Here is a 22117-nt window from a genome sequence, read left to right as displayed (position 1 = left end):
TTAAACTGTCAAATGGCAAAGCAAACAATACTTAATCAGATCCTATAGATCCTATTAAAATTCATGCACTGAATGGTATTTTATTTAATGGTATGACAAAAATATTCAATTAAAAAAATACAACTATATTTGTCGAAAACCTTTTCTATAAAAAAAAAATCGTTTTAAGTAAATCAAAAAGTGCTTTTAAAACCCACTCATACATAAGTACCTTGAACAAAAGTGCAATTGATCAATACTCAATTTTAATGAAATTTTATTGGAAGTAATGCAACAAGTGTTATCATCAGATATGGAGACAAAGAAAATACTTGAACACTTGTCGATGAACAAAGATTCTTGATTTGTATAAAAGTCGAAGGTTTATCCAAGAAGACAGTCAGTTTGTAGTAAACTTGTGATACAATGGCAGCTCCGTCGCTTATAGTACTTGCATGCATCTTAATAATTAGCCACACTAGCTACGCAGAAAGGTAATATGTACTGCTGACAAGTTGAAACATATTTTAAACCAATTTATACAATAGAATTCTAAAGAAACCTAATGAGGTGGAAATCAAAGCCGCATCCTTAGCACCTGGATATAAACCATGCCCGTCAACTATAGGATCAAGTGGTATTTATGAAATTAAAGTTCCTGAATTGGACACTTTTCTAGTTTCCTGTGAGGCCAACATTGCTGGACCCGGATGGATTGTGGTAACACGAAGGACTAGCGATGAGAGAAATTTCTTTTTGAAATGGCAACAGTACAAACAGGGCTTTGGTAATTTATCTGGTGATTTTTTCATGGGATTGGATAAACTCCATGCCATTACCGCAACACAGAATCACGAATTGTATATACGGCTGGAGGACTTCGATGGACAAATTCGTTATGCTCGCTATGATCAGTTTTATATTGAAAACGAAAACATGCAATATCAACTGTCCAAGATAGGCGGCTACTCAGGGGACGCCGGAGACGCAATGACAGTTCATTTGGGAATGAAGTTTACAACCTTCGACAGGGACAATGATTTGTGGGTTGATGGTAACTGCGCTGCAAAATATAGTGGTGCTTGGTGGCATAAATATTGCGTACATTTGTAAGTATAAGTCATAACAGAATCTAATCACAACATTTATTATGTCTATTCCGAACTTTCTTTTTTTAAAGCAATGCTTTTGGACTCTATTTGGGTGGCGATTACAGTGAAGAGTTGTATGGATCGGGAATGTTTTGGAAGCATTGGGGCGGCTTTACACATTCCTTTAAAACAATGATAATGATGATCAGACCTACGGCTTGAGAAGTGAGATATGTACATACATACATACATATATTTAAAAATATTTGTTATTTGCATTTTTAAAATAAAAATAAATTACAAAAAAAGAATACTCTGTTATGAAATATTTATTTGTATTTATGATATTAATTCGCCTAAAAACTTATAATTTGTTGACTTATCATTTTGGCGAAGTTAAACACAGTTGTAAAAACAAAGCAGTTTCATCACTTAAGCAGGACGAGCTACAGCTTTTACCAAATAGTCCTATCGACCATTCAGTCAAACTGTTTTGATGCCATCTACAAGACTCTTTTTGCCTACCTGGCACGTGTCTGATACAATCTTTAATCTCATTTTGGTAAAGGAAGTTTAAAAACAAAGGCCAATAAATTTTTTCTACTCGGTCCGATCATGATCTTGCTGTCATTGACTGCACGAGGCTGATTACATATAAATATTCTTTTAATAAAATAAATTACAGAGAAATTACAGAGAGGTGTCAATGCCAAGCTAAGACAATATGAAGAATAATTCTTTAAATATTAGCTTAAATAGTTTGGATAGATTTCTGTATATTTGTTACCCTTTTAGAACTTGGATATATGTAAAAATCTTTGGCTGGTTTACTTATGTACATTAAAAATATGGATCCTTAACAACAATTCGACATCAGCGCACGGTAGACTCATCATAACTCATATCTAAGTGGTCCTGACTCCAGAGAGCAAATCCGTTTTCAAGTCTTGTAAGAATATAGTTTTCGTCTAAGCTGCTTGTAAATAAAATGACTGACAGTCTCGAATGTAGCACTTATATATTATATAAAAAACTCGATTACTATTTCTATTCTTCACCTAAGCGTATTCATGTTGTAAATCAGAAGAAATTATGGAGAACTTTTTTTAAATGACATCGCAATTCATTTTTTAATCATATCAATTAAATTTCACTTGAATTTCATGATTGTGATTCAATGCTAGGTACTACAAAGATAAAATAGCGTTATCACAAGAAGGTCTAACAGTCGCTTAATCGAAAATATATATAAACGAGTAAACCAAGAGCATTGCTCTGTATAAAAGCAACTGTTTTTCAATAGAATGAACAGAAGCAACAAGTATTCTTGCGCGATGACAGCTCTATCGTTTCTAATAGGACTATTGTGCCTCCTAATAAGTTCCCACAGTAGCCATGGAGTAGGGTAATAAGAACTGCAAATGGAAAAAAAGCAAAGAAGTATTTCTAAAATTATATTCACTAAATAGGTTGTTGAAGGATTCAAGAGAAATCGGAATAAATGCAACATCCTTAGCACCTGGTTATACACCTTGTCCACAGACAATCGGAGCAAATGGCATTTATCAGGTTGAAGTTCCTGGCCTTTCAAACTTCTCTGTCTACTGTGAGGCCAATATTGCTGGCCCCGGATGGATTGTGGTTGCACGTCGCTCAAATGATAAGACAAATTTCTTTTTGAAATGGGATGATTACAAAAAAGGTTTTGGAGACTTATCAGAAGATTTCTTCATCGGGTTGGATAAACTCCACGCCATAACTGGAACACAGAACCATGAATTGTATGTACAACTGGAAGACACCAATGGACAAATTCGATATGCACGATACGAACAGTTTTATATTGAAAACGAAAACATGCAATATCAACTGACAAAAGCTAATGGTTTCTCGGGAGATGCGTCTGATGGTCTAGAGTACCAGAAAGGAATGAAATTCTCCACCTATGACAAGGATCACTCCAACAGTTGTGTAACAAAAAAAATGGCTGCTTGGTGGTTTAATAATTGCGCTAGCAGGTTTGTACTTGCCTTCAACTTATTTTTAAACTGATAACAAACCTTACTATTTTTTAAATTTTAAAGCAATCTTTTCGGCCTTTATTTGAATGGTGCATATAATGCATCTGAATTGACTGGTATATATTGGAGATCCTGGAATGATAGCAAAAATGTGGTTATGATGGTGCGACCCACGTAAAGCTTCACAAGTTTTCGCACACTGGATTGACTTTGATTTGAATCTTGAAATAAAATAATTGGCCTTGTTCACCAAGACCACCTAAACGAATGAAAGAAACGAAAAATTTCATTACTAAAACATTCACATTACCATTTTGAATTTGGTTTGCCAAGGGGGTTGAAGCGGCATCTAGCGGCTGGTGATTCAAACTCAGATGGACATTTATCCAGCTCCGGTTAAACATAGAGAACCATAAAAAACATAGAAACGCAGAAAACATTGAGAACCGAAGAAAACATAGAAACGAGGAAAACATAGAAACGTAGTAAATGTAGAAAACATTGCAAAACATAGGAAAAAAGTGTTTGTCATTTTGGCTTGGCGGCCAAAAATGTGACATTGTACGCCTCAACTATCAAGTTTCGTCAAAAAGCTTTGGTAAAAGCTCCAGGACACGAAAATAGAAGCACCTTTGCACATTGCTAAATCAGGTAGTAGCCAATATTTTTATCTTTAGTAGTCTCGTTAAATATGGAAACAAATATAAACAAAAGCACTGGAATCTGAGGAAAGCTTAATAGCTTTAAGGACACAGTCGCGGTCAAAATATATTTAAGCCTCATAAATTGTGTAAAATTTAAATTTAAACTGTATGTTTAAGAATAAACATCGCGTTCATCTGAAATGGCTTCACCAAATCAGATTGAACAACGAAATACACAAAACATACAAGAAAAATAAGTCATAAAGATCCCTATGACAATTATTGCTTAATTCCAAAAACAAAAATAGCTGATACAAATTCATATTTCAAGTATGGCTCAAAAACCAAACAAAACATGCATCCACACTCTGTGGAAAACACTTAAGATTGTAACAGCGGCGCGGTATCAAGTAACCGACGCTGAGCATGAAATATAAACATTAGAGTAAGCATTTTTAAGAACAATTGTCGCCTCTTAGAGTCTAAGAATTCTTTGATGTACACAAGACGTTTGTTAATAAAATCAGTTCATATTTTGAATTCAACGAATGAAGATGGTGTTTTAGTTTGCGGTGCTGAAATCCTCTTCATTTTGGTCCTTCGAGAAAAAAGGAACTCTGTAGTTTTCCCCCACCAGTGGTAAGAGACTCAGAGAATGAATCAGCTCCTTAAAGTCTGAATTCTTCTGATAAGATCAGCTAAAGGTAGCAAAATAAATTAACTCTTGTTTTCCCCCACCAGTGGTAAGAGACAGAGTATAAAATAAAAGCAAAATATTATTGCTTAATAAATTAAAAGTGCGTGCGTTCGAATTTAAAGGCAGTTTGGCTAGCGGAGCAACTGTAGTAATTTCGACGGCGGAGTGTTTTTTTGTGTGTGGCATAATCGAAGCCCAATAAAAAAAAAAAGTGCGTGCGACCGAATATATAAAGGCAGTTTGGCTAGTCGAGCAACTGCAATAATTTCGGCGGCGTTAAAAAAAAAAAAGAACAATATAAAGTTCGTGTGTGGCGTATTCGAAGCCCTAATATCGAAAAAAAAAACATCCTCGCCTATATATACACTATAGGCGGTTACAAGTCGACTGGCAACAAGAAGCAGATTAACGAGGCAGTTGCAAGTCGGCAACAAGAAGCAGATGAACGACGCATTTGCAAGGCAACAGGATAGTTGCAAAGAAGAGGCTACTGAAGAACAAGGAAATCTGGTGCACTGACCGGCACCGGTACCGCCTGAGCCCATAGGCCCTGGACATCAGCAGTTGACAACGAGCGTGAAAGGCAGGCCGTCTTTTACGCCTTCGAGGGAGCATCAGCGTGCCAAACGGCGACGACCAGCTGATGCGGGAAAAACAAAAAAAAAAAGCAGTTGCAGCAACCGAGATTGAAGTGAACCGATAGCGCTACAAAGAGCGCCCAACAAAAATTTATAATAAAACTGTGCGCTGCGTCGCATAATTTTTTTTTAATGCACTGCGATGCATATTTTTTTTATATAAATTATAAAACAAACTATGTACAATTGTGCGGCATTAAAGCTGTTCAATTAGAGTGTGGCCTGAAAACCACACGCAAAACTAGGCAGGGATATATGTAAAAAAAAAAAAGTAATATACATTCATATATTCTAAGAGACAAAGTAGGGAAGTTAAAAAATAATACCCAAAATTGGTGATAAAAAAATATATATAACAACATTTTTAAGAAAGTTGCCCGTTAAAAAGTCAAGACCAAAAAGTAAATATACAAAAAAAAAAAAAGTGAAAATTTTCCATATACTAAAGTAAATACATATTAACAAAAATAAATAGATATATTGTCGCATACATATACAGACACCATATAAAAAATGTTCCCTACCAAAATTGAAAAATTGTTAGCGAAGCAGCACGAGTTGCATAAAAGGGTGAAGAAGATAGAAGAAATAGACGCTAGTAAGTTTACTAGCAAGATTCTTAATGAAGTAAGAGACATACAGAAGCAATGGATTAGTTACAATAACCAAATGCTAGAGAGTGGAGCAACCGAACATATCTATTTTACAGATGGAAAATATGAGGAAGGCTTAAATATGATTAATAGATTAATAGCCAAAGGAGAAGCAATCAGGCAGGGCACTGTTGATTCGGAGAACATTGAAGCAGATGCAACGATGTTAGAGAATTTTGAAGACAGCAGCGGAGAGTCGCGGGGAAACGCGACCTCCAGTAATGAGAATGCTAAGGTTAGCCAGCAGAAATTGCAAGAAAAGGTTCGTCAGCTGCAGGAATATTTAGACATGGTGAGCAAAGATTTACGTACGATAGATAATAGAACAGGCGAAATGTATGTTAAAAAAATAAAATTCTTGTTCAGGAAGGTACAGATGTGTCAGGCTTATACAGTTGAGTTTATAGGTAATGATACGTTTAAAGAGGTCATAGAAGAATTAGAGTTCGACCTTCAGAATACCTTGGTAGCATTAGAAGAAAAAATAAACGATCAGAAAAGTTTGAAAGTTGAGAATGTTACCGTGAGAGGCGAACTACCGGTGTTGCCAAAGATTCAGGTACCCACATTTTCTGGAGAACCTAGAGAGTGGGACCTGTTTGTAGAATTATTTACGGAGTTAATTGAAAAAAGAGAAGATTTAAGTCTTGCTCTTAAGTTTAATTATTTGAAATCCGCGTTAAAAGGCGAAGCTAAGAGCATGGTAGCTCATCTATTGTCAGGTTCAGCTGACAATTATAGTGCCGCTTGGGAACTGTTAACCAAGCGGTATGAAAATAATCGCAGGGTATTTTCCGAGCAGTTAAATCGGATCGTTGATTTACCGATGATCAACAATGAATCCGCAAAAAGTGTAAAAGGAGTGATTGACATAATTAATGAGTCAATGCACTTAATTAAAATTAAAACAAATTTGTCCGATGAAGTGGACATAATATTTGCACAAATACTACTTAGGAAATTTGACAGAGATACTCTACAATTATATGAGAGTCAAATTAGAAAAACAAGGCAGATACAATTGCTATCTGATGTCATGGAATACTTAGAGCAAAGATATTGTTCGCTAAGTGCCATGAGCAAAGAAGAGAAAAAACCATTACAGAAAACGTCGGGTTCGGTGTTCCAAGACAATTGTCCGATTTGCAAAGTTGCAGGGCATAAGGCGTATAAGTGCTATAAATTTAAAGGTTTGACACCAATGGAAAGGTATGAAATGGCCAAAGAAGTACAGATTTGCACAAGATGCTTGAACCATTCAAGCAATAAAGTATGCACAAATGAAATGGTCTGTTCATTGTGTAGTAAGGGACACCATACCTTACTCCATTTTGAAGAAAAACAGGAGAGAGTTAATACTTGTGTAACGGCACAATCAACACTGTTGGCTACAGCTCTAATACAAGTAAAAAATGTAAATGGAGGATATAAGACTCTAAGAGCCCTTATTGATAGTGGTTCACAGAGTACCATTTTGTCTGAAAAGGCGGCTCAAATACTAAATTTACATAAAATTAAACAATATACAGAAATAAGTGGCGTGTCATCAATAAAATCCAAAAAATCAAAATATAAGGTAAAAATAGATGTGAGGACGCGGAATCCACGGGATAAACTTCTTAAGGTTGAGGCAATTGTATTGCCAAAGTTAATAAAAGCTCTTCCATTAAAAAGGGTAAGCGTGGATATGTCAAAATGGCAATCCTACGTACTGGCTGATCCTACCTTTAATAAACCTGGTAAGGTTGATATAATAATGGGGGTAAACGTATACACCCAAATCATAAAAGAAGGAGTTACAAAGATTGATGGCCTACTAGGTCAAAATACTCAATTTGGTTGGATCGTCTCGGGATGCAACAAATCAAAAAGTAATAAATCTGTAGTCGCAACAACAATAGATGTCACAGGTTTAAAAAAGCGTTGGGAAAAGAAGAAGAATGGTAATAGTGAGGATAAATACAAGACATTTCAAAACAAACTCAACCACAAAACTCAAGATCCGCACTTGACTCCCCCGGCAGGACCTCACCTTAGAGGTAACATAAAAGCTGAGGTAAAAGAAATAATTTTTGAAAGTAAAAAAGAAATAAGTTTATGTCCCCCGGCAGGACCTCACTTTGGAGGTAAAGTAAAATGTGGGGAAGAAAAAGTATATATCCCAGAGCCAGTACAAAATGAAAATCTTCAGATGGCAAACGGTAAATTAAATAATGATCATTTAAAAAATAGTGTTATAATAAATTCAGGTAACAAATTGTCCGAGTCTATAGTACAAAAAAGGCAGATATTGCAAAATGTTCAAAAAGGGGCAACATTTAAACAGAATAAACGCTCAAAGGTCAGCTATCAGCGAAATGTCAAAACGGTGGAGCAAAAGCCGAGAGGTAGAAGTTGTTGGTCTCCAAAGTCTCCACCGTATAAAAAGGCTAGAAGTCAGCACAGTAATACACATCAGGAGTGGGTAGATATCCCGAAACAAAAATTGTTAAGCATCGGGCGATATTAGTAAACAAATTCGGTAAATCATACAAAATAATAGGAAGTCAGTTTATAAGAAGGATAACATTGATTTGCTAGGGTTAACTTCTCTCATGTAGCTCGTCATGCTTCTTTAACAAGAGTTATCTTACTAATGACAATATTAAAATTAATTTGTATAAGACAACTAACTATTTAAATCAAAAACCAAAACGTCACATTTGGCGGCCCTTTGGCAGAATGTTTAAGAATAAACATCGCGTTCATCTGAAATGGCTTCACCAAATCAGATTGAACAACGAAATACACAAAACATACAAGAAAAATAAGTCATAAAGATCCCTATGACAATTATTGCTTAATTCCAAAAACAAAAATAGCTGATACAAATTCATATTTCAAGTATGGCTCAAAAACCAAACAAAACATGCATCCACACTCTGTGGAAAACACTTAAGATTGTAACAGCGGCGCGGTATCAAGTAACCGACGCTGAGCATGAAATATAAACATTAGAGTAAGCATTTTTAAGAACAATTGTCGCCTCTTAGAGTCTAAGAATTCTTTGATGTACACAAGACGTTTGTTAATAAAATCAGTTCATATTTTGAATTCAACGAATGAAGATGGTGTTTTAGTTTGCGGTGCTGAAATCCTCTTCACTGTAGATAAAAGCCCTTGGTCTTGTCATATGTCAAGTTCAAGTCCACAACGGTTTTCCCTCAAGTTTCCAACAGACCATAAACGAAAAACAAATGAAAATAAAATGCCAAATGTAAGTAGGCACTTAGCGTATTTAGTATATATTTTGCTTAGTTTCTCCACCAGCGTAACCAACAGTAATTGGGTATATCGACTAGACCGAAATGCATCAGCTCAATGAGACTGATGATGGAGCAGCCCAGACATAGTTGACAAATGCCCCCAAAGGAAACTGCAAAATGAAGTTGTTATAAACGTCTAACCGAAAATTTCCAAAGATCTGCTCACCAAGTAAGTCTAGCCAACTGTAGATTAAGTTGGTTTTATAAGCCAACATTCCAGGGCGCTTATAGAACACATTAAGCAACATTCCATTATTCACCGCAGAGTTGTGGGTCTTCCAAGGCTCTATTACTTTTTTCCGAATTTCTGTCATCAGCGTCAAGGATTTGCAATTATGCAGGCAATCGCATATCAGTCCAGGAGCATTTCGATGTACATAAGGATGTTCACCCGGTTCCTCATAGTTCTGCAAAAGATAGTTGTGGGCAGCCAAACAGGGTAAGTCCTTGAGTTCACAAGCCTTGTAGTTCGATGGTGGATAGAATAAATCGAGAGTGCAATTGCAATAAGCCAACAAATGGCGCTGCTGACACTCGGCCAAGCAGTTCTCTAGCATATACTTCTGGCCCTGCAACGTCCGAAAGTGTTCGCTTTCGCGTTCATAGTCCATGACACAGCGTCTTTGTCCACTGGGCATACTGTAGGTACTCTCATCATAGTAATGATACACTCCAGTTACACCTATATTGGTGCGAGTATATGGTACTATCTCAACGGGAAAGCCAAACCAAACAAAGGGTTCGACTATATCAATCTAAAAGATATCACAAAAACAGTTAATGACCTCAATCAATTGCACAGATTACAGATTACATTATAGACGTTAGTACTCCATGATTTATAAAACTAAGTGTCATCTCCTGGTACTATTCTAAGATAGTCGTACTCACCACAAAACCTTTTGTTCTTTCATTGCCAGGAGCATGCTTTTCTTTGTGTAAAAGCAAACGAACCATTAAACCCGTATTTGGTCCCATATCGTAATTACGGCGTTGTTCCTGCTCATTGAATGCTAGGCATAGCCCCTGTGTTTGCCTTCTCGGATGGAATAGGTCGCAACAATTTCGTAGTTCCTTTTCCCAAATGCAACCTTCGAGTAGTTCGTCACATCGCCATGACATTTCAGTGACAATTTTAGTAAAATTTAAATGATTCAAGGGCAGAAGATCTTCATCCATTAGTGAATTGAAGACGTTGAAGTGAGCAAAACTTAGAGCATCGTAGGCAGTAAGTGTGCGTTCGAAGAGTTCCTTTTGAGAGGAAGTAATATTGTATTGATGCTCAATTTGCGGGAGGCGTGACCAATTCAAACGGTTCTTGTTGCATATGATAACCACGGGAAATGGAAATTTATACATGGGCAAATGGGCAGCAGCAATGGTCGTCTGAAAATGTTTGCGCTGATAGCGTTCGGCTAGCAAATAGCTCACATAAATGAGTACGCTGATAGCACAAAAAAGAGCCAAGGCCCAGAGAAGTCTTTTTGGGAAAATAGTATAGATGGTTTTAGGAATCACTTAAAATCTTTAACGAGCGATTGCTTACCGCATACGTAATCGAATAGTGGGCAAAAACACTTGATACAGACCATGTATATGGGAACGAGATGCATAACAGTCGAGCAACTGCATCCAGGTAATGGACTTTAGAGGCTCCTTCTGTGGTATTTTCCAGGCTGCTTTGGGTAAGCGAACTTCGCGTTCAACTTGGCGGGCTTTCATTTTAGAGTTGTGCTCTAAACTCATGTGGCTCATGGCTTTTATAGTGCATTTCTCTAAGGTTTTTAATAATAGGGTATATGCCCTGGTGTATATGCACTTTTTAAGTGCATTCAACGCATTTGGACTTTACTTAAAAAAGGAGGTAATAAATTAATTCAAGGTCAGGTACAGTAGGCACTCAAATCATTTTCCACCATTATGGGAATATAACAATTCGTTAAAAGTAAATCAAAGCTGAGTCAGTTTTTTTATTCAATTATTTAAATGAAATGTCAAAACACTATGGGGAAAAAGTGAGTAAGTCTTCCTAGAGCTAGGAAATCTATTGGATAATTGATTTAAGGGTATGTCAAATTCGTTGTATAGTATCATGTATCGATGAAAGTCGTATTTATTCAATTGATTTCTAATCACTGTTTGCAAATCATTCGCCCATTGATTGCATTCAATTGAATTTATTTTGGTGCCAATTAAACAAATATACTATATTTATATTTGAGTATACAAATGAGATTGTGAACTTCTCATGGGAGTAAGTAAGTCTAACGATTTGACACTGACCTTTTTTAATGGGCGTTAAGCACGTTTATTTGACTGCGGAATGACAGAACAGGCAAAGGCGTTAAACGTCCACAAATTAGCCATAAAAATTCCAACACGCATACAAAGAGTACGAGAACATATAAAAGACTAGAGTAACTTCAGATTTCACTCAGTTGAAATCATGACTTTGTCCTATTTTCCACAGACATCGACAGAGACGCAAGAATCGCAATTTCAATCGATTTCACGTCGTTATGTTCGACAACTGGGTCAGTCGGCCTGGCAGTTGGCATTGCGTTTTGGCAAAAGGACTACAATCCATGGTTTGGACAGATTACTGGCCACACGGGCCAGTCGTTGGGAGCGTTTCATCTGGTTGTGTACATTCGTGTGTGCCTTTTTGGGTGCTGTGTATGTGTGTTTGATACTATCGCAACGCTACAATGAAGGACATTTTCAAACTGTGGTTGATAGTACACGATATCCGGTATATCGTATACCATTCCCAGTCATTACAATTTGTAATAATAATCGCTTGAATTGGCAGCGTCTGGCGGAGGCCAAAGAAAAATTTTTGCCCAATGTCACAGATACATCACAATTGGCACTCTTTGAAACTATTATGGGTAGCTATGACGATGCTTACTTTGCTCATTTTCAATCCTTCGAAAGACTACGTAATCAACCCACCGAACTATTGAGTTATGTTAACTTTAGTCTGGTTGTGGAATTTATGAGTTGGCGTTGCGATGAGCTACTCACGAACTGCAATTGGCGTCATCATGGCTACGATTGTTGTGAGATCTTCTCGCGGCGACGCAGTAAGAATGGTCTATGCTGGGCTTTCAATTCACTGGAAACTGATGAAGGTCGACGCATGCATCTCTTGGATCCTTTGTGGCCCTGGCGAACAGGTTCGTCGGGTCCGATGAGCGCTTTGACCGTAAGGGTTCTTCTCCAAACCGACAAACTCTGGCCTGGCAGTCGAACTGAGAGAGGTATATCGGTTATGGTTACCGAACCGTACGTTTGGCACAACAATCCCTACAAGGTGCCAGCCAATACTGAGACGGCTCTGGAAATAGAACCAGTTATTTATTTCTACGATAACGATACTCGGGGAGTTCGTTCCAATCAACGTCAATGTGTTTTCGATGTAAGATGTTATGTTAATTGGCTTAGTTAATATTCAATTATGTCATTTAAATGTTGTGTTTATGCTGCAAACAGGATGAACATAACAGTGAAGATTTTAAGTCCCTGCAGGGTTACATTTACATGATTGAAAATTGTCAATCGGAGTGCCATCAGGAGTACTTGGTACGCTATTGTAATTGCACAGTGGACTTGCTTTTTCCACCGGGTAAGCACGTAGCATTTTAACCACAGACTTCAACTACTCCAACTAGTTACTACCAACTGCTTTTCCAACTCCCCCATGTTTAAGGACAATATCGTTCATGCCGTGCACAGGATTTACTCTGCTTGGCGGAAAACAATGGTGAGTAACTTTCATGTGGCTCTTACCATTTACACTATCTACCTAGTAACTAAAGCTATCTCTCTCTCTCTCTCTTTCTCTCTCACACTCTGTTTGTGTCTGTGTGTGTGGATTCAAACACTCACTTGTAATCCCCAGACCATCTTCAATACTCACATCAGCCGGGCGAAGAGACTTTTGTGCGCAACAATTATGAGGGCATGGTCTGTAAATGCTTTCGCAATTGTTACTCACTGAACTACATCAACGATGTGCGCCCATCCTTTCTACCACCGGATGTATATGGCAATTCCTCATATGTGGATTTGGATGTGCATTATCGCTTCGAAACCATAATGGTGTATCGCACAAGTCTAGTCTTTGGCTGGGTCGATTTGATGGGTAATTTTTCTAAAGCATTAAGCAATGCAACTGTTTGCTTAAACGTAAATATTTGCTATTAACCACTTAACTGAGAACTTTGCACCAACTTGATATTTGTTCTTAGATAGGTACTACACAAATCTATCTAAAGTTCTTTGCGATTTTCTTGACTAGTTTTTTTACATTTCTACTCAACTTAAAAGGATTTCAGCGAGTCTTTCTTAAGTTTTTCCGAAAATGTTCAAGTTAAATCGGCTAAAGTTACATATGTAAACCAATTGTCAGTCTCAACATAGTTTCTATTGAGCTTCTATTATTCAATTTATACATTTATAAAAACTTTTTGTTTGAGTTCATAATCAAAAGCATCCAACACGTATTGCCTTTAGCAAGCCCTTAAAACTATGCTATGCTTTTTTCATAACTTGATACTTATTTGTAACAGTATTTAACAATATTTTAATTTAATTCATCATCGTTTACCTCTTTTAACTCTGCTCTCTATTTATGTGATTCGCAGTTAGTTTTGGTGGCATTGCTGGCCTCTTTTTGGGCTGTTCGCTTATTAGTGGCATGGAATTGGCCTACTTTATATTCATTGAAGTGCCAGCCTTTGGTCTCGAGGGTATACGGCAACGTTGGCAATCACGGCATCAGAGAACCACGCCCATATTGAATCTACGTCAGCATACGCCCAGTCAGCTAATGGAGAATTATCTAATGCAGTTGAAGGCGGAGCATTCGTTGAAACACAAACAGGCCAATTTCCAAAAATGGCAACGCTTAACATTTGCCCATAAACATCTTATTAACAAGTGAATAATGTGAATAAATAAAATATAGATTTGCAGACAAAAGAGGTTGTTAGTTGGTGCTTAAGTGACTGCCTGCTGCCAACATCGACAGCAGCAAAAGCAACACCAAACAGCAAATACTTATGTAGGTAGAAGGAGTAAAAACAAATTGTGCTCATTTTTCAGGCTCGCAATTTACTCTGAACAAACCTCCGCCTTGCCACAGACGTTGACTTTGGTTCTGGTTCTCTCTCTGGAGGAGACTTCTCTTCCTCTCTGGTCGACCACTGCACGTTGACAGCTTCGTAGCCAGACATTGTTAATCAAAATTGAGGTTAAGTCGTGCTCCCAAGTGGTTTTTGGGGTTGCCCCTCAACAACTTTACCAGTTTATTGAGACATTTACTTCGACTCTGTGGGCTGTTGACTGTGTGCTGGTGTCGAAGGGCAGAAAGTCAGGGCTCAGTCGGCCCCAAAAGACTTCTCTTGATAATTAAGCATAGTTTGTTATATTCTTGTGGTAGGTCAGGACATTTTGGGAGAACAAAAAGGGAGGGAATTCTTAAAGTTTAAACAAAAACGAGGCGTATACGTAATTTCATTTATTGAAACTTTTTAACTTGCACATGTTTGGAATGTGAGAGACCAAAAAACACAAAAAACAAAAAATAAAAGACCACCAAAGGCACAGCAGGCAATCATTTTTCATTTCAATGGCGCGACGTTTGATAAGTTTGTATGTGTGTACATAAATATTTCGAGGTATTGGCTCCAAAGGGAGTTTATTGATAGCCGTCATGAAGGGGGGATTGTATATAATGCAGAATGAAACAGCATGATATCTGGATGCTCTTTTTTTGTAGAGCACAAACAAATGACTAAGACCAACAATGAAGTCAAAGAAATTCATGGAAAACGTCAATTAGCTACTTAACGTAAAAAGAACAAACAATTTCCTTGAATTCTAAAAAACAATTGACATGTTATTTACTTTTACAAAGAAATTTAACCAATAAAAAGTCCAAGATAAATGTTAAACCCTTTAACAGATGAATTTTATTTGAGGTATAAATTTGAATTGAAGGACAAAGTTTTTTATTGACTATTGGTCTATTTCATGGTGTAAGAAAGGATTAAGGAACTTAATTGACTAGAAATTGTTTAGCCGATTATGGTCAACTTCACCAAATGTATTTAAAGTAATTTTTCTATGAAAAAATAAAATTCCCATTTAAAATTCTTCTTTCACTTTCTATTAAAGTTGGTTAACCCCTTGATAAAGCAAAATATACTCTATCCTTAAGGCACACACACACACAACCACCTATCATCCTTCATATCAAATCACAGCTACTTCCACTCACTGCAAAAAATATGCTAAGAAAATAAGGAAAAATCAATTTGTAACCACATGATTGGATGTGTTGTTGTTTCTCTCTCAAACCAATAATTTCCTTTTATGAATTTCAAGCAATTTTCAACTGATTGAAATTCAAAAGTCGGTGATGTAATTGATTACCAAATTAGTTGCACACGAGCAGGTAATCAAGATAAAAATATATATACTTCTACATTGAGCACCAAAAAATGAAAGAAAAAATTGCACAATTTGATTTATGTCAAATCGTTGGAAAATTGACTCAATGCCAACAATGGAGCAAAGGTGCCATTGAACAGCCAGCACAATTTTCGTCAAATCGCAAGTTAGTTTCGCCTCGAAGATAAAATATTTGCGCTGTCGACGCGTATTTGGTGAAGTCAACTTGTCAAAATTTTATAAGTACCTACTATACATATATGTACATAGATCGAGTCGTTTGTGTGTGTGTGTGTGTGTGCAGACGACGATAACTTTTAAGGCAAAAATGTCACAAGTTACCTTCATGACATAATTTGACATGTCAGTGTGTGGTGGCAACACATGCAAGATAATATCTTTACAACTTTTTGACAGTTTACAGCTATGACAAATGGCTCTTAATTTAATGCATCAAACGAGTAAGACAGAGATGGAGAGGGAACTAATACACAACACGCTAATGTTTAAGTAATTAAAATATAAACCATGTCCCCTTAACTTAAGTTATGCACAAATAAACAAACAAGTGGAGTTGTCCCCATACATAAGTATTTCTGCCTAATTGATTTATCAACCCCTCTTGAGAAGTTATGCAAAATTTCCTGGTCATTCTAGACAAGGCCAAGCAACTCCTTAATTGCAGGCACTTGTTAGTTAATTAAAAATGCAAATAACTTTTGTAAACTCAAGTGATTCTACATGCCAAACCACACATATGCTAGCATGCATGTAATGTCCTTTTCCTTTGAGTAGGAGCAACGATTCTGAAATGAACGTTAATCGAGCGCGACTAGTCCTCGTTGTTGGTTTTGTGCTTCAGAGGCAATTTAAACTTTTGGCACTGCTACATGAACAGTTTTGCCAAACGATAGAGTCAAGATAAACAAGTTTATTTGTATTCCCCCCACATGACTAACAACCAAACAGAGTTGAAAGCCAAAATATGATATAATGCTTACTTTTCATATGCTCCTATATAAATGAAAACATGGTCAAAATGACATCGAAATTTCATAAATTTAGTTTAAATTGTAATTTTTTTGTTTCTCATTGTTTTGCATGATTTAAGCGAACTTTTCAGTGATCTCCTAACCACTGAAAAACAAAGAATTAACGAGGTCTAAAAATCAAACCAAAAAGTCGCTCATAGTCAACACCTTTTCTTGTTTCGAAGGTTACTTAATTACTTTAAATCTATGGCTAATTGCCAAAACATGCTTGTGCATTATTTGTCTCATTTTTCAAATCTTCGTGAGCAAAACTTTTTAATTAAAAATATGTCAACAAACAAATGCACAAGTCTTGTTTCCTTTGCCCTAGAGATATACCTACATATTGAAAAAAATAAAATCAATAAATCGCTGTCCCATTGAGAGGTGAAACGACTAACAAGCTGAAAAACAACAAGCTGCCATTTGACCTTAGCCATTATTGTGGTTGTGCGAGGACATATGTATGTCCATTTGTCCTTATTCTATCGCTCCTTCGTTCTTTCTTTCTTTTACCTGACAACACATGGCCCAATTATTTTACTTCAGTGGAGCTGAAAATATTCGAGCCACAAAGATTTAATAAGCCACACGACACCCAGATGATGTTACTTATGCTGGTCCCCATCTTATGACATGTCATGAATAATTATGCTGTCAAATAATGGCCAATACGAAGTCCTAATACACTAAAGGAAATTTAAAGTTAGTACAAGTTAGTTTTCATGTTCAAAAATTTGTCATATGCAACAAATATAACTCTTATCTTATTTTACTTCTTGTGTATAAATAAATATCTTTACAGAGTATAAATAAATATCTTTAAATTAACACTTTTGGCATATATTTTGGTTTTAGTTAGATGTTAGATTTTGGAGTTTAATGGAAAACCAAAAGCCAAACTAAGCCCGTGTGTACATAAACTATGTATATCAAAAAAATATTTTACTACTTTATATCTTAACTTAAATCAAGTTTACTTTTAAACGTCATGTACGTGTCGAAAGTATCCAATGTAAGAGCATAACAACATATGATTTATGATGCGTAAGCCAGCCTAGAGCAACTTTAACATAGACAAGTATATACATATATATTTATATATGTGCATATGTATGTACTATCCATTCATCCATCCATCCATCCATCCATCCATCAAAACGTCTTCGTCTTGGTCTAGCCTCAGGGCTTGTCAACCCCTATGGGAGGGTGGGGGTGTTTTACGAAGGTAACATCAAACGTAAAAATAACATCAACCACCACCCGTCCAGAAAGTAGACTATGAAAAATGTGCGACTGCTGTTTCTATTAAAATATTATTAAAAGCACAAGGATATTTTTTGCCAGCAAGAAAGAGCAGGTAAATATGTACATACATACGTAATCTGTCCCCTCACATCGACAATTCGATTGTTACTCCGCCGACTATTGCATACTTTGTGGCGCGGCATAAGGCTTATTGGCTCTGCAGAGTCATGGAGTTGCGGATTTATTTTGATGAACTTGCACTTTGATGTCGCACAAAAGGAATAGAAATGCAACAAAGACAAGAAGAAAAGAACCCAAAAAAAACTTTTCACTAGTATGAGAAAATATTTCTTTAAACGAAAAATCAAGGACATCTGTTACATCTTAACTCTGTGTGTTTGTGTGTGTGTGGGTTGGTGGGTGTGTAAGACTTCCCAGTGGACGAAAGATTAACTCTTATTTCATGCAGACAGAAGAAAGTGCCTGAAATTGAAGGGCAGAATGGATAAGAAAAAAAAGAAGATGGAGCCAAGCCCCAAAGGAAAATTGCAGGCACAATAAGCCAAAGAGCGGAAAAAAGTTGGCGTTTTGTAATGCCCGGCATTCGACAATAAAATGCAAATGTCGCTTAGAATGTTTCTTCTAGTAAATACATAAATAGGGTGTTGTAATTTAAACATTATATTAGATAGTTAGAAGAGAAATATTCGAATGCCATATCACAACAAATTTGTTGCATACTTTTTTGTTTAGGACAAGCTCAAAGGATATTAGAGAATGATTTAAAGGCAAAAGAGTCTTTTCTGCAGCGATGGGTTTTTGAGTCTATGGATATTCTTTTTAATTAACTTTTTCGTTTTGTTTGAACTTCCATGTAGTGCACTTAGAGAAACAGTTCTCAAAAGAACTCAATATTTATTTTATGTGCTTGCATTTTACAAAGATCAACTTAGCAGGACATCGTCTCTGAATCACCCTGTATTTCAAATATGTCAAAGAAAATGTACAGTACAAGCAATTTCCTGCAACAATTTTTCGCTTTTCTATTGCAATGCTTTCCTTTTGCAGGACAACAGCTTAAAGGCTTTGGCCTCAAGAGAAGCACTTCGAAACGAGAAAAAGGATAGTGAAATTCAAATATGATTTCTTTCACATAAATCACACCTCAACCAAAAGTCAGAAGAAAATGCAAGAAAACTTTACCATTTTGCCCTTGACATTTTGCGCTAAATGATGATGACGCTGTGCTTGAAGACATTCGCTGACATTCTTTTTCGTATGGATAAGACAAACTTTGTCCATAGAAGTGCATAGAAGTAGTGGTATAAGAACTTATTCTACAATGCAACAGCTATTAATTTTGCATTGTAGCTGTGTGAGGATTTTGTGGCATTTGTGACAGCCATGCAATGAAGTTATGCACCTTTTTGCTGCCACCAGCCATTCGACTCACTCACCTTTCACTCTTCGCCATATCTCAAATGTCAACGTCTGTGTTTTGCTTTCTCTCTCTCGTACACACACACACACACACACACACAGAGAGACTCTCTATTTCTGTGCGTGTGTTTGCTTTGTCTAGACAATGTCTAGCTGCCATTATCAGCACATTTATATGAAATTTAATCTAATAAAATTGTCAAATATGCACGCATAACGACCGAAGAATGAAAATTTTTCATTTAGCGCCTTAAAGCAGGCAACAATTTCTGTCATATTGACCTTCAGAGTGAGAAAAAGGCCAAAAATAGGAGAGAAAAACTGAGCAGAGCAGAAAACCAAAGTCTTACTTTGCTTTTGCATTATTCATTATACAACAGCAGCAACATAATAAAATTTATGATATTTTATAGCTGCCTAGTCTGAGATTTTGCCACGCCTGTCAACTTAACGCCTTCTGGTGACAGTTCCTTCAGCTCTGTTTGAATTTTTATACCCTTTCAAGGAGTACATTTACTTTGCTGTTCAATTTTTGAAACTTAGGAGAAATATTAATAGCTATCTTAGTTAGATGCATTTATACAATTTAGTGATAGCTTTAAAAAGTAACTAACTTTAATTTAATTTAGAATTAAAAAACATGATTTTTAAATATAAAGTCAGCTAACTAAAAGGGTATATGGACATCACCACAACAAAGTGTTTCTGCGACATCTTTTTCCTTTAATATTTTTCGAGTTCTCTGTTCGTTTTTATACCCTTGCAAAAAGGGTATATTAATTTTGGTCAGAAGTGTGCAACGCATAGAACGAAGCATCTCCGACCATACAAAGTATATATATTCTTGATCAGCACGACGAGACGAGTTCAACTAGCCATGTCCGTCCGTCCGTCTGGATCAACGCAAACTCCTCCTAGACCGTAAGAGCTACAGAGCTGAAATTTTGCACGTAGGCTTGTATATACTGCAGGCGTTGTATATCTCGGATTCAGACGGATCGTACCACTATATCATATAGCTCCCATACAAACCCCAAAGTCACGAACAGTGACTTTTCTCAATAACTTCGTTGTTTTCTATGCTATTATCGTGAAACTTAATATTAGAGAGTTTACTACGCCTATAAGCGACTATGCCAAATTTGATCAAGATCGGGTGACTATATCATATAGCTCCCATACAAACGGCCAAGTCACGAACAGTGACTTTCTCAATAACTTCGTTATTTTCTGAGCTATTGTCGTGAAACTCAATATTAGAGAGTTTACTACGCCTATAAGCGACTATGCCGAATTTGATCAAGATCGGGTGACTATATAATATAGCTCCCATACAAACGGCCAAGTCACGAACAGTGACTTTCTCAATACCTTCGTTATTTTCTGAGCTATTGTCGTGAAACTTAATATTAGAGAGTTTACTACGCCTATAAGCGACTATGCCAAATTTGATCAAGATCAGGTGACTATATCATATAGCTCCCATAGGAACGATTGGTCGAAAACAGTGACTTTTGTAAATAACTTCGTTACTTTTAACGCGATTGCTTTTAAATTAAACATTTCTTAATTTAATATTTTTGTTAATGACTGTGTCGAATTTGATAAAGATCGGGTGACTATATCATATAGTTCCCCTAGGAACGATCGGTGGAAAACAGTGACTTTGGTCAATATCTTCGTTATTTCCTATGATTGTAGGCCATTCTTTCGCAAACATAAGCCTTTTTAGATAAAACGTTCTTCCACATTGATGGCTAATAGGTAAGGATAGAGTTACCAAAAAAGTTGCAAGGGTATACAAACTTTGACGTCGAAGTTAGCCCCGGCACTCTGGTTTTTTTTTTTTTTTTTTCCTGGCACCTTAAAAGCAAAAACCGTAACCAAAAAATAAACCAACATTGCCACGCTTTCAACTTTCAATGTGCTTTGCATTCGTAAATAGTTAGGAGTTGGTCCAGGTAATGGTGGACTGGCAGAGAAGTCCTCACAAAAAAAAGGAACGGAAAAAAACAGAAGGCACACTCTCTATTTTGGTTTCAGCTAGAAGTCACCCACCGGACGGGCATGTTGGTGAAGCGACGACTGTCGCCGGAAAGTTAATTTCGCGTTGTATTTATTATTTATGTGCATTACATTTTTTCCGTGGTCGCCTTTTAGAAGATTTTCACTTAACGCCAGCTGCGGTGAAAATAGGAAAATGTGTTGCCAGCTTTTTGATTTATGCGAGGTTTTGGTTTAAGATTATACAAAAGTCAGATTGAGTCCGCAAAAAAAGAACACAAACATCTGGTAGAATGAGAAATTCTACGTTAAATATTAATTGCTTGGGAAATGAAAGATTTCAATCAACTATAAATATTATGTTCTTACCTAAAGGTGTTAAAAAGTTTGGTCTTTTTTTTAATTTCTAGCAAAAAGTTTTGCTTAAATATATCTAAAATTTATGAAGAATCGAAGTAAGTAATCTCAATAGAGATGTCCCATCTGTTGCGTGCTTTTCGGGTAATCGATTTACTTGTTAAATCTGAAACACTTTAAATGACATATTTATTGTAGTTGTAGTTAATTATCATAAATCTTGAAATAACTAGGTACTACTTACAACATTAAACCTTGCCAAACAAAAACAATATCAAGGAAGTGTAATCACAAAAAGGATTAAGAAGTGCCTTTTGTTACTCAACTAAAAGTGTTAGTTGCAACACTTAAAACTACATATATGTTAATAGTTAAGTGTATTTATCATTGATAAACGAATTGCTTAATACATAGCCCTACTTAGTTATATTCCATGCGAATGGGCAATCATATTTGGATTTGATTTTATCCATCATCAGGCTGCCATGCAAATCCCTCAACATTTCTGCATTCTGACCGCACTTTGAGACGTCACTTTAGTTGCATATCC

General features: G+C 36.4%; 2 protein-coding genes and 2 long non-coding RNA genes across 4 annotated transcripts; 3 read left to right on the top strand and 1 right to left on the bottom strand.

Moving 5' to 3' along the window:
• The first annotated feature begins 387 nt into the window (after positions 1-387).
• Positions 388-1381, top strand: LOC137580979 (uncharacterized). Its single transcript, XR_011033047.1, has 3 exons — positions 388-473; positions 528-1088; positions 1160-1381. It is a non-coding gene; the product is annotated as an uncharacterized lncRNA (long non-coding RNA).
• A 980-nt stretch (positions 1382-2361) lies between these two features.
• Positions 2362-3389, top strand: LOC137581004 (uncharacterized). The gene is made up of 3 exons (XR_011033051.1): positions 2362-2475; positions 2540-3088; positions 3155-3389. It is a non-coding gene; the product is annotated as an uncharacterized lncRNA (long non-coding RNA).
• A 5627-nt stretch (positions 3390-9016) lies between these two features.
• ppk14 (pickpocket 14) lies at positions 9017-10750 on the bottom strand. The gene is made up of 4 exons (XM_068294888.1): positions 10575-10750; positions 9920-10508; positions 9195-9783; positions 9017-9138 (listed from the first exon to the last, which is right to left on the bottom strand). Exons 1-4 carry the CDS (start codon positions 10748-10750, stop codon positions 9017-9019), a joined length of 1476 nt encoding a protein of 491 aa, XP_068150989.1.
• A 724-nt stretch (positions 10751-11474) lies between these two features.
• On the top strand, positions 11475-13976 carry ppk7 (pickpocket 7). The gene is made up of 5 exons (XM_068295712.1): positions 11475-12449; positions 12524-12656; positions 12741-12794; positions 12933-13175; positions 13678-13976. Exons 1-5 carry the CDS (start codon positions 11475-11477, stop codon positions 13974-13976), a joined length of 1704 nt encoding a protein of 567 aa, XP_068151813.1.
• The last annotated feature ends 8141 nt before the right edge of the window (positions 13977-22117 follow it).

The sequence above is a fragment of the Drosophila tropicalis genome, unplaced genomic scaffold, assembly GCF_018151085.1.
Source record: "Drosophila tropicalis isolate 14030-0801.00 unplaced genomic scaffold, ASM1815108v1 contig_845, whole genome shotgun sequence".
NCBI lineage: Eukaryota > Metazoa > Arthropoda > Insecta > Diptera > Drosophilidae > Drosophila > Drosophila tropicalis.
The sequence above is the reverse complement of the archived record's forward strand: the minus strand, read 5'-3'. Positions and strand labels throughout refer to the sequence as shown.

Bases quoted from the DNA above. Each gene is read 5' to 3' on its own strand.
- ppk7 (XM_068295712.1), top strand. From the start codon at position 11,475: ATGACTTTGTCCTATTTTCCACAGACATCGACAGAGACGCAAGAATCG. The intron at 12,450-12,523 runs GTAAGATGTTAT...TGCTGCAAACAG, and splicing joins AACGTCAATGTGTTTTCGAT to GATGAACATAACAGTGAAGA. The intron at 13,176-13,677 runs GTAATTTTTCTA...TGTGATTCGCAG, and splicing joins TGGCTGGGTCGATTTGATGG to TTAGTTTTGGTGGCATTGCT.
- ppk14 (XM_068294888.1), bottom strand. From the start codon at position 10,750: ATGAAAGCCCGCCAAGTTGAACGCGAAGTTCGCTTACCCAAAGCAGCC. The intron at 9,784-9,919 runs GTGAGTACGACT...GATATCTTTTAG, and splicing joins AAAGAACAAAAGGTTTTGTG to ATTGATATAGTCGAACCCTT. The intron at 9,139-9,194 runs GTGAGCAGATCT...TTCATTTTGCAG, and splicing joins CAGTTGGCTAGACTTACTTG to TTTCCTTTGGGGGCATTTGT.